Source organism: Chiloscyllium punctatum, chromosome 4 (assembly GCF_047496795.1).
Source record: "Chiloscyllium punctatum isolate Juve2018m chromosome 4, sChiPun1.3, whole genome shotgun sequence".
Taxonomy (NCBI): Eukaryota; Metazoa; Chordata; class Chondrichthyes; order Orectolobiformes; family Hemiscylliidae; genus Chiloscyllium; species Chiloscyllium punctatum.
In genome coordinates, this window is record NC_092742.1 from 99,033,765 (window position 1) to 99,050,490 (window position 16,726).

At 38.8% G+C, this 16,726-nt stretch overlaps 1 protein-coding gene across 1 annotated transcript in view; it reads right to left on the reverse strand.

Annotated features, from left to right (window-relative positions):
- LOC140476576 (EH domain-containing protein 1-like) overlaps positions 1-16,726 on the reverse strand; it is a 73,471-nt gene that overhangs the window by 41,943 nt on the left and 14,802 nt on the right. The window contains exons 2-3 of the mRNA XM_072569386.1: positions 11,376-11,552; positions 7,396-7,493 (exon numbers count right to left, since the gene is read on the reverse strand). Of these exons, the coding sequence (XP_072425487.1) occupies positions 7,396-7,493; positions 11,376-11,552 (275 nt within the window). The remainder of the gene's footprint in view (positions 1-7,395; positions 7,494-11,375; positions 11,553-16,726) is intronic.

Below are 16,726 nucleotides of genomic sequence, written 5' to 3' on the forward strand. Positions count from 1 at the left end.
GACATTCTGGATGCATGGAGTTCAGGAAGGAGTACTTTTGTTTCTTGCATGATCTTCCTTTCTGTCCAAAATAACAACTTACTTTTATTAAGCCATTGAAAGCTGAGCTTACTCTAGCTTCCAAGCCTCCAGTCTCCCTGGAGCAGTTACCAAGGGAGCTGCCAAGAATATTTTGACTGTACTCTTGCAAGGATGCAATCCAGTTTTGTGCCTTTTAACAACAGCAGAATGGGATTGGCTGACTCCGCCTACTCATTACTTAAACAGTGAAGAACAAAACAGTACAAAACTGGGGAGAGACAAAAAGTAATATTGTTCTATATTATTGATTCCTGGGGTGCAAGTGTCACTGGCTAGATCAGCATTTAGTGTCGACTCCTAAATGCCCTGAGGTAGAGATTTAATTGAGAAAACTGTTTGCAGGCAATCCAGCAGATGTGTGTACATAAAACAGCAAATGAGCCAACTGTGAAAAACTGCTTCCTTAATAGTATTTTTATTTATCCATGGATGTAGGCATTGTTAGCTAGGTCACTTATTGCCCATCCCTAATTGCCAAATCAGCCTCCACATTCCTGATGTGAAGTATCATCACAGGGGTATTTTTCCTCCAAGCCTGATCTCACAGTCTGGTATTGTCCATTCTTCTAACCAAAAATAATCAGGCACTGGCAAGTTCAAATGCTGACTAAGGAGTTAAGCAACTGGGAACTAGGAGAATTCTATAATAATTGCCAGATTGAAAGTTCCCAAAATGTGGTCAACATTAACACTGAGTAAGCAACATTACAAAATCAAGAATCATCTTTCATAACTCAATATCATGCACATATTGCTCAGTTTAAGCATATATTAAGTGTTAACACAGCCAGCACTAAGATAAATTTAGATTATATTGCACACTTCCTCATTTGTCAGATTAATTCAGATACTAAGACCGAAAACTTAGTTTCAACTTCTGCAATTTTCAATTTAGAAGTATTTGCACAATTGGTGCTTGGTTTTGGTTTCACCACTGAACAGACATGGTCTTTCTTGCAGGTTAGTCCACACTCTTCCAAGATAAAGACGAAAATCTGCTAAATTAGAAGAAGAAAAGGCTAGTTGGGTCATGATCACACCTTGCTAGTGTTTCAAGCCCATCCCAACATCTAGCTCCACCCTTTACACTTAGTAATATCCTTGGAGCAATTTGAGGAAAGTGGTTACACTTTCAGTTTTAAGTTCACATGCTCCTCATTCATATTTGTAGATTTTGGCCTGACTGACTAAGTTGATATTTTCAGCTCACTTTCTGTTCACCACTTAAAAATGAAAATTAGCATTTAATTGACACCTTCCATTGTTTTGAGGATGTCCTAAATGACTTCACAGCTAAGGAAGTTTGAGGGAAGCTAGGTCAGCGTGCAAGAGACACAGGAGTTTAACACTTTAGGAGGGAAAGCTATTCAAAGGCAATCTGTGGAGATGGGAAAGAGGGCGAAAATTGTAGAGGAGAAGGTCGATATAATCAATGTCAAATGGTGGAGAAACGTTAGAGTACAAGAAGAGATATAGTGTTCCATGGTCACAGTGGAAACGATCCCTGGTAGCCTCAGTGATGTGGCATGTATAAAAACCTGGATGTAGACTAATTGAAAAAGAAACTTCAGGAAAGATGGTCATGGAGTAGATGAATGAACACTGTCAAGGATCTTAAAAAGAAAAGGCAAGTTGGATTTGGGGCATTGGTCAATGGTACTTTTTCCCTTCTCGGGAAGGGCAACAACAGGAGTCTTGATGAGGAGGATGGGCCAGGGGGAAGCGAAAAGTTACCTAAAGTCTGGGTCAAAAGCTGGAGATCAATTAGTGCGGAGATAATCTGAAGAAAAAATAAATGGGATTTATGGAAGAAAAAGGAAAGTAAAACAAAAGAAATAAATATTCTCTCTCTCTAATAAGCAAGAGAAAAATCTCCTCAAATGTTAAGTGTGCCACTGCATTCTCACCATTAATGTAAGCATTAGCAATTCCCAGAGTGTGAACAGCAAACAGCACATCAGCTTAATGCAATATAAAATGACACTCATCTTCTTAAAATCAAACCAATGTTCAGAATAAAGCAATTGAACTTATTCAAAATGAGACAGGTAATCAACAGAGTTAAAAATCACATACACCAGGTTATAGTCCAACAGGTTTAATTGGAAGCACTAGCTTTTGGAGCGCTGCTCCTTCATCAGGTGGTTGTCAGCACTCCGAAAGCTAGTGCTTCCGATTAAACCTGTTGGACTATAACGTGGTGCTGTGTGAATTCTAACTTTGTACACCCCAGTCCAACACCAGCATCTCCAAATAGTGGTAATCAGCAGCACTCTGTGCAAATCAATGAATCTTAAGTAATTAGAAGAATTAATTAATACCTCCTCTTGAGTTCAGCACCACAGATCCCAGTCTTCAGACAATCTGATCCACTCTGCCTGCATTAAGGCATGGACCCTCAACATATTGGCATTACAGTCATAGAGATATACAACATGGAAACAGGTCCTTTGGTACGACTTGCCCATGCTGACCAAGTATCCTAAATAAATCTAGTCTCATTTGCCGGCACTTGGCCCATATCCCTCTAAACCCTTCCTATTCGTATACCCATCTAGATGCCTTTTCAATGTTGTACCAGCCTCCACCAATTCCTCCGGCAGCATATTCCTTACACGCACCACCCTCTGAGAAAAAGTTGCCCCCTTAGGCCCCTTTTAAATCTTTCCCCTCTCACCCTAAACCTATGCCCTCTAGTTTTGGATTTCCCCACCTCATGATTTAATAAACCCATCAGCCTCAGACACTCCAGGGAAAATAGCCCCAGCCTATTCAGCCTCTCCCTATAGCTTAAACCCTCCAACCCTGACAACATTCTTTATTGAAAATGTACAATCCAGAACTTGCGACCCTAGTCAAACAGTTTCAATACATCTACATCATTGGCAGCTACCCGACAATGTGGAAAATTGTCTAGCTGTATCCTGTACACAAAAAGAAGGGCAAATCAGTCTAATCTCAAATGGCATTGAAGTGATGCAAGATTATTGACAGTGAGATCAAGCAGCACTTCCTCAGCAATAACCTGCTCAGTGACAAACCAGTTTGGGTTCCAACAGATCCACTCACCTCCTGACCTCATCACAAACTTGGTTCAAACATAGACTAAAGAGCTGAATTTCAGAGATGACGTGAGAGTGAAAGCCCTCGGCATCAAGGAACCCTAGAAAATCTGGAGTTAAAGAGAACCGGGGAAACCCATCCCTTGGTTGAATTCATGCCCAACACCAAGGAAGATGGTTATGGTTTTTGGAAGTGAATCACCTCAACTCCAGGAGTTCCTCAGAGTATCATCCTGGGTTCAACCGTTTTCAGATGCTTTTCAATGGCCTTCCCTCCACCATAAGGTCAGTACTGACAAATGCAGAACATTCAGCAATATTCGTGACTCGTCAGATACAGAAGCAATCTGTGTACACATGCAGCAAGACCAGGACAATATCCAGGTTTGGGTTGATAAGTGGCAATTAACATCCATACTACACAGATGCCAGGCAATGACCACCTCCAACAAGAGAGAATCCAATCACTTCTCCTGCCCCCCCAGATGGTCATTGGCATCACCACCACAAAATCCCACTATCATAGTTCTAGAGGTTACCATTAACAAGAAACTGAATAAGCCATATAAATACCGTGGCCAAAGTGGAGCTCAGAGGCAAGGAATTCTGTGGCAAATAACTCACCTGTTCCCTCAATGAATATCCACGAGCTACTAGGATCATCAGGACAGTGATGGAATACCTTGAGATGTTATTTTAAAGCTTTTTAATCATTTACACAAGTCGTAATGGAAACCGACTATGATTACTATTATAGACACACTCATGGGAGGATTTGGATTAAAAACTCAAATGAAAATTTGATTGCTTTATTTTTAAAAAATTATAACTTAATAAACTAGTGTTGCATATTGTTGAGTTGTTTTTGGAAACAATGAGGGAAAAGTTGAGAATGAATAGTATTAAGAAGGATCTTTGGCCAGGCTAACTGGCTGAGCTACAGCATGTTAAAAAACTGCAAGAGCTTAAAGCAGTAGAGTGAAAACATCCAACCTGCAGACAGCATCCTCTCTCCCTCCTCCTGTGTAGGGGGTTTACAAAAGACAGGTTGGTGGATTTCTCAGGTTAAAATAAGACAGCTTTAGGTGCAATTATTAAATCACAATTACAGCGCTATTTCCATTTTAGACATGGATGAGTGCAGCTCCAACAACACAAACAGCCTAACACCAAAGCAGTCAGCTTGACTGGCACAACATCTAATATCTTCAACAGTTATTCCCTTCAGTACTGATGCACAATCGCACCATTGATTAGTATCTACAAGGTGCACTGCAACAACTCACCAAAACTCCAAACACTTGCTCCCTCTATTTGTTCAACTAAATATTCTATAATTGGCACCTAGTAAATTAATCTCCACGCTCTGAAAAAAGGATGATTTTCATGTAGTATTCTCAATAGTCAATGCATTCATTTTAATAAACTTAGTCGAACATTTCTTTACATTAAAAGTGATTTGCATATCTTAAAACTAAAATATCTGCAATATAAGCACATTGTGAGAGATCACATTTAGGACAAGATGAGCAAACATTAATGGCCTGATAATCTGCAAGGTCTAACATGTGGTCCAGGGACAAAGTCAGATAAATCAGGAGATAAATTTAATACAAAGAATATGATTCACACTATCAGAAAGAGATGAGATAATATGGTAAAAAGCAATGCTAGTGTCACATGCCTATAGAATTTACAAGATAACTCAATGGATTAATGTGTTACATATTAATTAGAAATAAACTTGTCAAGACGTCGTAGTTCTCATTTTACAAAATTGTTATTCCCATAATTAGTGAAACATACAATAGCCCAAGAATTTGAACCTCTGTTAACAACCTATGTAAACAGATTATAGCTGCAACCTTGCAACTCTTCCAGATGAGTCCTCCCATGTGTGTCTATAACAGTAATCACAGTTGGTTTCCATTCTGACTTGTGTAAATGATTAAAAAGCTTTAAAATAACATCTCAATATTCCTAGTTTTGAACTGGTTTCAAATGATCTGGATCAGTTTGTATATTTAATATACTCCAGGAAAAACTTATGACCCAGGACATTTTAGGTGCCAGAAATACACTTGTGCTGCAGATAAAATAAAATTCAGGTACGTACTCATGAATAATATTCAATTTCTCAAGGGGCGGACAAATGTGAAAATGGAGAATGATTGTGTACAATTTAGCAATGTGTACTTATGGTTAATAATGATCTATTTGAACTTAGAGAAACAAAGGTACCCTTTGTAAAAGGATTACTTGTTGTTGGCTCAAATATTCAGCTTGGCAATTCACCCTCAGTTGTTCAGCACTAAATGCAACATCTGATAAAAGTAGCTGAGATATAAAGCAAGGTTGGAAAAAGCAACCCTTCAGAAACTTCTCTGCATTGAAGATGTGGCCAAATGAGATTTCACTTTGTCCAACAGGTCAATATCTACATGGCTACTACAGAATGTGTACAAAAGCCTAGACTGAAAACAGATTACTGTGGATACTGCATATTTGATAAAAACAGCATTTCAAGTTCCTGACTGGTCCAAAGAACAGTCATATCAGACTCAAAATGTTAACGGATTCTCTCCAAGGATACTGCCAGACTTGTTGAGTTTCTCCAGCACTGCTTCCATTGTCTGCTGAAGCCTGTTAGCTAATATTAATTTAGAGACAAGAGATCCAACCAAACATATGAGGAGATGTTGCAAGGGCTTATTAATTTACTTGTAATCACCACCTTAGTTATTCGAGTAACTCTTTGTTCCAATGCATTGGGGTCCTACTGTGCAACAGGAGTTGAATTCAGGCCAGGGTTCAATTCATTGGTCTAACTGTTCAGCTTTATCAAGACGTGTTAATGGAGGAAAAGCATGCTACTACTCACTAGACAAAAGTAGATTACACTAAAGCATTGCTTTAAAAGAAGAATTTCACCAAATTCACTTAGCATCCAAGCAAATGATCAGTGCAATGAGAGTAAATCCATAATTTACAACACTTGCAGAGCTTGGATTTGAAAATAGTGGCTTATTGGTGTTGGATACTTTTGTGAAAGTTTATATTTGGAAAAAAAAGTTAGATCAGACAGACCTTGCAATTTCTCTCTGTAAACTGGTTAGTTGGGAACATCTCAAGCTGGAACAGAAACAAGTACAATCTCGCCTCTCAAAAGGAGTTTTTTGAAGCAATTAATGAAATAAATTTTTAAAAGTCAGTTTGTGTAACTTCCAGACTAGAAGGGCTTAGTTAAAATTCTGTAGATGTTTAGAAGATAGGACAATCTAAGCTCTCAATTTTGAGAGTGTTCATGTAAGAAGACTCCACAGTTCACAGGACAGAGAATCAGTTAAGTCTAAGCTTAAAGATTGAGAAAAAGGTAGTCTTAAGATCTGTTAACTGCATTCTATAACTAATTATCTTAGATTTTCTTTTGATTTTGTCTTTTGAGTAATAAACATCTGTTGTGCTGTTAAGAAATTATGCCACCTATGTTTCAGTGAATGACTTCCACATTATCACTTTTTTAAATTTTAAAAATTTCGCCTAAAGATTTCATTCTGGGATCGGACTTGTCCAGTTGTACAATCAACTGGTATCATAACAGCAGTTCCTATGTGATCAGTGAATGCAGCTTTTGTCCCTAATTTCAGGACAATGAGACAGTTACTCAAAATCCCTGCTAGAACTTGAAAAAGCTTCCAGATATAAAAATTATTGTAAGGAATTACCAGAACAATTGCACTTATGAAAATTTAGAAATTATTTCAATTGGTTTAACACAAACACACTTGCCATCATGTTTCTATTTCCAGCCTACAAACTCTGCTGTGGAAGTGTGTTATGCAACTAACTACCATGTAATTTGTTGCAAGCATCAGAATTTGTGTCCCTGCCAGCACTTGGTTCCAGTTGTTTACTGTGACAGGCTTCATTCTATGGGTTTGTTTAATTGGCAGGGTATCAGACATTTAGCCTGGAGTGTACAGATCACAGACAATTTCATTGAGGAGGGGATTGCAGAAATAGCTATTTTTAAAATAGAGGAAAAAAGGAAAGAAACTAAATTAGCAAACAAGACAAAAACTGTCCTTGCATGGGAAAAGTTAAAAGTTGAAAACGTCAGTCAGTCAAGGTCACCATCACTAAAAGCATAACTCAGGAGGAAACAGAAACAAAATACTCAGCTCTTCCTGTGCACAGTTCAGGAGAAATGCCTTATATCCACCCAGCTTCCTTTTAAAAGGAGTCCACTTACCTCTGCTCATTCGTTGCTTCTCCCCAGAGAGGATTCCAGGTGTGTCAATGATAGTTATGCTTTCCAGTACTTGGTTTGGGAGCTGAGCACACATGAATCTGTAAAAAAAAAGGGTGGTAAAAAGAAAAGCATGAAGGAGACCCTGTATACTCTAAATGTATTGCACCTCAAACATTGCAGTCAACCTCTTTTAATCAAAACATTGGAAAGGAAAGTGCAGGAAAGTTCTGCGTGTAACCTACACTTGCAATACAAGTGTATCCAGAAACAACAGGGCAACAATTTGAGAGAAATTTGTCCACAATTTGCCTTCAGCTAAAACCAATCATGATATTGAAGGTTATAGAAACTGCAGGACCAAGAGATTAAATGACTGATACCATATATAGATTTTTATTTCAAAATACGAATAGCACAGACTATATTCTGTCACTGTTTCAGTCACCTAGACCAATACATTTTAGGAGTTTTGCAATGTTTCAATGCTGCTTGCAATTAACTATACAAACCATAATTAGTGGTTCTAGCGGTTTCCATTTAATTTGCCAATCTCAGACAGGGTTACCAAACACCAATAAGCTCAGGAGGAAGAGAGAAGATGCAGGTTTCTCTATCTGAATGATATCCAGCAGCTTGCTGATCCACTGTTCGGACTCATTAATAAAGAATGTGTACGTTTGAGAGGTGGTAGAGGACAGAACACTCATGAAACTACATCCTAACAAGTCACTGTGCCAGTAGGAGAGTGAAGAGGAAGATCGATAATATTAACAGACAGTGTGCACCTGTGACAATGCTGCTCCTTCAACAATGTTATTCTGTCCTTGGTTTTTCCCCAAGAGGGGTCGTAAAGGCAGAAGTGAGAAATGTCTGAAATGGTTACTTTAATAACGACCAACAGATGCTGTCTAAATTAATAATAAAAAAAAGGCTTTCAGGTGTTTTTTTTACAAAAACACTTGTACATTGAGTGGGGAGTGGACAGTTCTCCCAGTTCAGGGTTTTTTTCTTCTAGTTTTGGGTTAGTTATAGCTGGGGACCCAAAGAAACAGCTCCGTGCTGATCCTCTTTCTGACATCTCTCTCCTGTAAGAACCTGTGTTTGAATTTACCTTCTTGCCAAGGGGTGTTTATGGGATGTTGCAGGAAATTGGAATAGCTCTTTGTTAAGTTGTGTTTTCAAATAGTTATGTTAGTTAAAATTTGGTTTTCTTTTGTTAGTGTATAAATAAATTCTGCTTGGTTTAGAACTGAGTGTTTTGAAGAGCTGTGTCACTCCTGGAACATTCAACTTACATCTGCTTAAAACTAGAAAGTTTTAAATGTTCTTAAAAATATTTTGAGTGGGTCTGGCCTGGTCCATAACACTTCTTAAAACAATTGTGTGTTAAATAAGGAGAAAGCAGCAGCTGTTAAACTTTCCCCATTCAAGAATCGAGATGTATGAAAGATGCAAATATTAAGTTTTTTTTGCATTTTTTTGCCTTGCTGACTGTGCCTTTGACTCCAATCACAAGGCACAAGAAATTTAAACCCCAATTGTAATTAAATTCCACATCTCAACCTTAAATCAATACAGTGCCTTGATCAAAGATTACAGCTTTGAGTGAGAAGCCAAGCAACATTATTCAGACACAAACGTGTGTGATGGGTGTGTGCGACAGTTCCTATTTCAATTGTCATGTAATGTAAATCCAGGAAGTCCCTGTGACCGACTCAGTTATTTAAGGAAGCTTAAGTGTTCCATTCAGAGCTTTGGTTTGGAATTTAAACATCAGGTCAGATCAGTGGTGACAAGTCATACAGCAATTACACAGGTTCTCTTTTGAAAAGGAAGACTGCATGTTTTTTTTATTGTATATGCATGTTACATAATCAGTAAATACATGAATAAATAAAGCAGATGTTTGTTACCCTGTGCAGATCAGTGTACATATCAGGGTTAATTAAGATACTCTCAAGGTCACTCAGATGGGATTGACCCAAGAAAATTATTTAAGATAGGGATCTAGGGAAAAAAAAAGTACATTAGCAAAGCAGGATAAAGCCTAAAACTGCAAATACCCAAACTACAATTGTTGCACTACCTCTACCCAATGGATATTTTGATAAACAAAAAAAACTCAACTGCAGTCATTGTTTTTTTCCAGAAAGGGAAAAATAGGGAGGCTAAAAAAAAAATCAAGGAGAGCTTGCTGAAAAAATGTTATGCTTTAATCTAATAACCTTCACTCAGCTTTTCTTTAATTGTATGAAACAAGGAACTGCATCCAACTAGCACAAACCTTTGAGAAAGATTTCATAGCTGTGCTCAGAATATCAAAAATAGATTGATGCTATTTTGTATTTTACTCTTTCTCTCTAGTCTCCTTGTGCCACATTGTGCAAATTGTTTTATTTCCAAACCTTAGACAGTATCCCTTAGAAACGGATATGCAAGGAATTACACAAACAGACAAGTGACAAAATCCGACATCCTCAATGTGAATACTCAGACCAAATTGTTTAACTTGGCTTGAAAAGTTTCCATGTTGGGATGTGACAGGCCCCATACAACACAGCACCACATGTGAAGTGTATCCTTGTCAAAGGCAAAATGTTACTGTACAGAAGCAGAAATTGTCCCTAATCTTTTCTAAGAGTTCAACTTTAAGCTGTGTGGATGTACATTATGTGATGACTTAATGCATATAACAACTGAATATTTCAACCAGTAAAACAGAATTCTTTGTACAGTTGCCTGGTCACTTCAAGTGAACACAAAATGTGTTCTTTCTCATGTTACATGTCAAAGAATGCCTCTGGGTGGAGGTTTCCGTTGTTCTCAAATCCATTAAAGTAACAGTCCAGTCAGTTTGAGGACAGACAGCAACTCAAACAGCACTTCCAAACAACATCTCATTGCACTGTTCAGGTTTACAGAATCGTAGGGGCCAGCCCAAACTGCTTTGAAACAAACACAAAGTGCTGGAGAACTCAGCAGGTCTAGCAGTCTCATTGGAGAGAGAAGTAGAGTTAATGTTTCAAGTCCGATGTGACTCTTCAGAACATGCTTAAAGTTCATAGAATCATAGAATCCCTGCAATGTGTAAACAGGCCCTTCAGCCATACAAGTCCATACCAACCCTCCAAAAGAGTAACCCACCCAGACCCATCCCCTCCCCCACCCCACCCTATTACCCCACATTTACCCCTGACTAATGCACCTAACCTAAACACCCCTGAACACTATAGGTAATTTAGCATGGCCAAATCACCTGACCTGCATGTCTTTGGATTGTGGGAGGAAACTGGAACACCCAGAGGAAACCCATGCACACATGGGGAAAACATGCAAACTCCACACAGACAGTCGCCCGAGGCTGGAAACAAACAGAGGTCCCTGGCACTGAGAGGCAGCAGTGCTAACCACTGAGCCACCTTGCCGCACCTCAGTTGGTCTCAGCTATTCCCAGGTGGAATTTTGGTACCCTATTCCTGATGACTTAACAGACTTATACCACACACCCATCTGGTGGATAGGAGCAGGCATGATAACCACACTTAACTAACCCACTGTTTAGGTTCACCCCATGAAGAAAGTCACTGCTGATGGCTTTGTAAGTAAGCAAGGTCAGTAAACTGGTGGAAGATTTCCTTCCTATTTATTCCCATTAACTTAGACAACTAATCACCAATTAGGGGCTCAAAGAAACTGCTCTTCCATATAGGCTCCTAAACAAAAGACTTCTGCAGCAATGCAAATTATGGGAAGCTTCATGTAACAAATATGAAATTCAGGTTAAAACTGGCTCACTCATCTTACCAGAGTTCTGTAACTAGCACAGCGGGGTCAATACTGGAGTCAAAACACTGACCCCAAGTCAAATATCTTTAGCTAAGGACACGATATGGTTTTACCTCCATGGAAAAGCATTTGTAAAAGAACTATAACTTTAGAATCACATTCAGAAAATCTCAACATGCAAGGGTCACACATACCTATTTAGGAAAGCATTCCCGAAGGAATTTAGCTTCCGGAAAGGCTTTTTGGGATCAACCACAAGTGCGTTGCCAGGAATGATCCCTTCCTCTTGCCCATGCATCACAGCAATGAAGGAATCAGTTGTCGGTTCAGGCCCAATCCTCATGCCAGGGAAGTCCTGTTCCAGTAGATATCTAACAGTATCAAAAGATCACATTAATTAGAATTAGGATATTGCTGTGTTCTGAAACAACTTGAGAACAATGCAAGTGCTCTTGAATTACTGTGAAACACAATGTCTGACTTGTTATTTAAATGAAAACATAGAACTCTACTAGACTTCTTTTTAAAATACTAATCCCCATGTGGATACAAGTCTAGAGGGAGGGTTCTGAAACATGGAGATTGTATTGAAATCTGAGACATAATTAATTCTTCAAATGATCAAGCTGCAAAGGAGTATTTGTAAGATGGGGAAATAGGTAAAATGACATGTCAATAGTTGTTATACACTGAATATCTATGTTCAGTGGAGTTAGTGGTACAGGTTTACAGCTTATTGAAAGCAATATTTGAAGTTGACAAAGCTTTTAAAAAAATTAATAGAATTCCAAGTTTATCACAAGATATACAATGTAAAGTTGTGAACCTACAGTCTACTTTTAGTAAAATCTCAGCTAGAATAGTTGTGCTTTGAAGGTTCCACGTGAGGAAGGAGACAGAGACTTGAGAGAGGATAACTGCACATATTTAGTAAGATCAAGTCTGCTATGAGGAATTACAAACAAACAGCAAGGCACATTTGAAACAAACTCAGTAGAATAATAAAGACTGTGGAGCAATAAAGTTAGTTTAAATTATGAACAGATGGGCTAAGATACATAGAAACAGACTTTTTTAGTAGTAGCAGTGCTTAAAATGAGAGGCTAAAGATACAAGATTAAATCAAGTCATTTACAACAATGAGCAGGAGAAACTACGTCAGAAATTTGGAAGGTGGTTGAATTCCCAGGATTAGTGACTGGGAGAGAAACTTGGTTAATATTCCAGATTAGACTGGATAAGTGGATGAAAAAGGAGCTAAATGAATTGGGGCACAGGGTCAGTAAATGTGATTAGAATTAGTGGCATACACCTAGCAGGTAAACACCAAGGCATGGATAATGGCCTCACTTATGCAATGCACTGGAAGTAGCAGCTTTACACTAACTGTATGGCAACACGTAACAAGGCACCCTGAAATTTACATTACTTGTAATAATACCACAAAGTAATTCTTTCTGCAGTTCCACACGGATAACAATCTTTGAGTTATTGTTATAATGGTCATGCAATGCAGCATTACTGAATCACCCAAAGCAGTACATGTGCTGGTTTTGGCCAAAGGTTTTTCTCTTTGTGATCACCAGGGTATCTTCAACGTTGCCTGTTCATCTCCCTCTCTACATATCCAGTGGCAGGAAAGTTCAATATCAGTGTCTTCCCCCAAGCCAATGAGTCCAATATAGAATCACTCAAAATGAGCTCCAGTGCGTGTCTGATGTAGTTTGCATGCCCAGCACTAGATTCCCTAAACAACTGTAATACTTAGAACTTGGTCGTAGCAGGAGATGCTCTGGAGGACAGTGAAAACACTTTAGGGATGTCCTCAAAGTCACCGTGAAGAGGTCAAACATACCTGGAAACTCATGAGATCCTGGCTTGTGCTCAACCAATTTATAAAAGGTCAATTTGGGAAGGCACTCATCAGGAATGTGCAGAGGTGAAGCCAAGGCATTGGACGGAAGACAAACATCCAAATAAACCATCTATCCAACACATCAAGCATCACACACCCCACATGGCACAGTCTGCATTGGATTGACCAGAACCCATCAAACTGGATGTCAATGACAAAGAACTACCTAGGAAGATGATTAAAAGTCATAAGGAAATGGTTGACGTTTTAGTCATGATCTTGCAAAATTCTCTCAATTCAATAATTGCCCGAATTGGAAAATAAAAAGGTTGTTTAATAATTTAAGAAAAAAAAAGCAATAGTAAAAGAGATAAACTAAGAAGTCTGGCCTCGATTGTTGGAAACTTTTAAAAATGTTTGTTATGTGACCAGCAACAGAGCACTGGGACCAATACATGGAGTTACTAAAGTACTAATGTCAGGGATGGGGGTTGGTTTTGAATACCCAGCATTCAACTTGGCTCCACAGAAAAAGATTGCTAATAAACACAAAAACTTGTGGAATTGGTAGAGGTAGAAGATAGCCAAGAGAATGCTCATATGTACTCAAATTAATAGCATGTGACGTAACACATATACCTGTGGAATGTATTGGTGACAGCAAGTTGGATGGCATGATAAGCATAGACGCAAGCTGAAAATTACACATTGATAGATTACATCAGCAAGGCTGGGGCAGATGGTAGTTCATTCTGGGTAAGTGCGGAGGGACAAAAATGGATCAACATTTTCTAAATGGTGGAAAGGTAGAATGAAGACAGATTTAGGAGCTCAAGCTAATGGCTCTTAAATGATTTAAGAACTAAAGTAATAATGACCTTGATCACAAAAGGTCTGGGTTACAAAAGGAGGAGAAGTCTAGTTAGAGAGTTCTCTCAATATTGGATTCAGATCCAAAATACCTCAGCAAGGGTACATCAACAAGGCACAGTTAAGATTCATTAGAATGTTCCTGAGGTTAGAAGTGTTAAAATAGTGACAGCAGATTATAGACTAGCATTCAGCTCTAATATAAAGATTGATAGATAATCTAATTTACCAATTTTAAGAGTTAAGAGGTTTACCTTTGCCTAGCAAAAATCTAGCCATCGGTTTTGGAATTTGCAATGAGTCTTAGTAGCTTTGAGTGTGAGGAGGTCCAGTTTCCCACCAATTTTATGCTAAGTGCCATCTGATATCATCTCCAATGACAAAGGATCGATATTTTTAATTAACCTAGTCAAATGTATAGTGTACATAAGGCACACTGGTGGTACTATGCCTCCCTCTGAGCTGGATGACCTGGACTCAAGTCCCACCTCCCCCATAAGAACACTTCTGAACAGGGTGATTAAAAAGGGAACAAAAAAAAAGAGCTGGATGATTGGGCCTCTTGTGATGCAATGGTACTGTCCCACTTCTGGGCTCAAACATCTGGATTCAAGTCCAACCTGCCCCAGACATGTTTTAACATTCCTGAAGAGATAGCTTTTCTTTGAAAACACTTGCAACTCAGTTATATTGCCCTTACCTCCAAGTCAGAAGGCCGAAGTTTAAGTCCTACCAGCTCCAGAGTCGTATCATAACACATCTGAGCAGGTTAATTAAAAATATCTATCCTATAGTGAGGAAGTGCAGAATGAGAAACATGACCTTAAATTTAGAGCTAAGTCATTGGAGATGATATCAGACGGCACTTCTTCGCACAAAATTGGTGGGAATCTGAACCTCCTCACTCTCAAAGCTACTGAGACTACGGGTCATTGCAAATTTCAAAACTGATGGCTAGATATTTGCGAGGCAAAGGTATAAAGGGATTACAAAAACAAGGTGGGTAAATGGAGTTAATAGACAAATCTTCACGAACTTAATGAACAGTGGAGCAGGTTTGACAATGGGCTGAGTGGTCGCTTGATATTGTCTTGTAAAAATACCATCTGCATTGTATTGAGGCTTCAACAGCAGCTGCATCAGTGAGGTCAGCCTGAAACAGACTCATGGTAGTGGTGGAGTCAAGTTTGGGCTGGTATTGGTGGCAGCTGCAATGGCAAGGTCCTGCGAGGATTCAGTGGCAAGGGCATTGGTGGAGGTGAGATGGTACTGAGGAGTGGTGACTTTCATTCCAACAGCATGGTGAAGAGAACCTGGGCCTAGCCCACTGATGGAGGACTTAACAAGACTGACTGTGAAGTTGGACAATTTCTTAACTTCATCTTCTGCCTTCATATTCTATATTTTGGCTTATTTTTCTGTGTTTTAATATAGCGCCAGAGAGTTGTGACACTTTTCACTGTATTTTGTGAAAAGAGACACTTGACAATAAATGAATCAAATAAGTGTAGTTTACTCGGAGTGTGCGTTGCTGCAGAAACATATTTTTCCATGCGTGTTGCAGCTGGGATGACAGAGGCTCCAATTTTCTCTCCATCACGTGGCTGATCAGGGATTCCCTCCCACTCTTGCTGCCTGCCATCAGTGTGAGGGGAGGATTTACAGTCCAATACTCAAACTGTTTGACTACATCACAAGTGGACCTTTCTTGGACATCAGGTCCTTTTCAGTGGGGAGGGGGAGCACTCTAAAACAGAGCTTCTGGCATCAGACTTGCTACTCAATGTCTTAAGATCTCCAAAATACCTCCATTCTCACTGAGTGCAGTGTCATACCACTAATAATTACTATTATATGAAATGAATAATCAAGACCACAACTACAGCTGTGGTTGAAAACATTTAAGCTCTTTTGAAACAGGAATTAAAATTACATTGTGATAAGACAACTAGTCATACACTAACACTTCCTTGCTCAATTAAAGCAAACAAGTCATAAATCTCATGCTTGTGTCTTGTCATCTCATGTCTATTATTTAAATTTTGTTAGAGCCAGTTTTTATCCATTGGATTAGACAGATCCAACAACAAGATTAAATTCTGCCTAATAAAAGTAAAATCTAGAAGCACTGGAAAATTGAAATGAAAACACTGCATGGGAAACTTGAGTCTGGCAGCATCTGTGCTGAGAGAAACAGTTAATAAGAGTCTGGTATGACTCTTCGACATGCTGCCAAACCTGCTTAGCATCTCCAGCACTCTGTTTTGGACACTGAATTCTGCCTAATAGAGGCTTGTGGTGTTTATACTTACTGCAACAGATTTAAGGAGATAGAATTTTAAATGTCTCCGATGATTTTCAGATACAATTACATAATTGTTACCATTTTTATAGTAACTGCATGTCTGTGACTCCAAATTCCCTTGAATTAAGAGCAGACTCCCATCAAGAATAAAACAAAATAATGGAGAAGCTCAGCAGTTCTGCAGCATCTGAGGAGGACAGACATTTTGAGTTTGATGTGACTTCTTCAAAACAAAATTGGGTTACTTGCTTGAGGACAATAGACTTAGGCAATATGGCTTGGCTTTTACATCTATATCCTGTAAACAAATAGGAAACAAAATGGTTCCATTGTAACATTAATGATGTGCAGGGAGGTCAGTGCTTTGAACCAAGTTTCCACAACATTGGATCAAAACTAATATCTATCAGAAATATGGATAAACAATTGAACCACACAATTTTAGAGCAGTCATTTCATGGAAGTGTCAATGCAGTTAAGTTTTAGCCTCACACACAATGCCACATGTTTTAAGG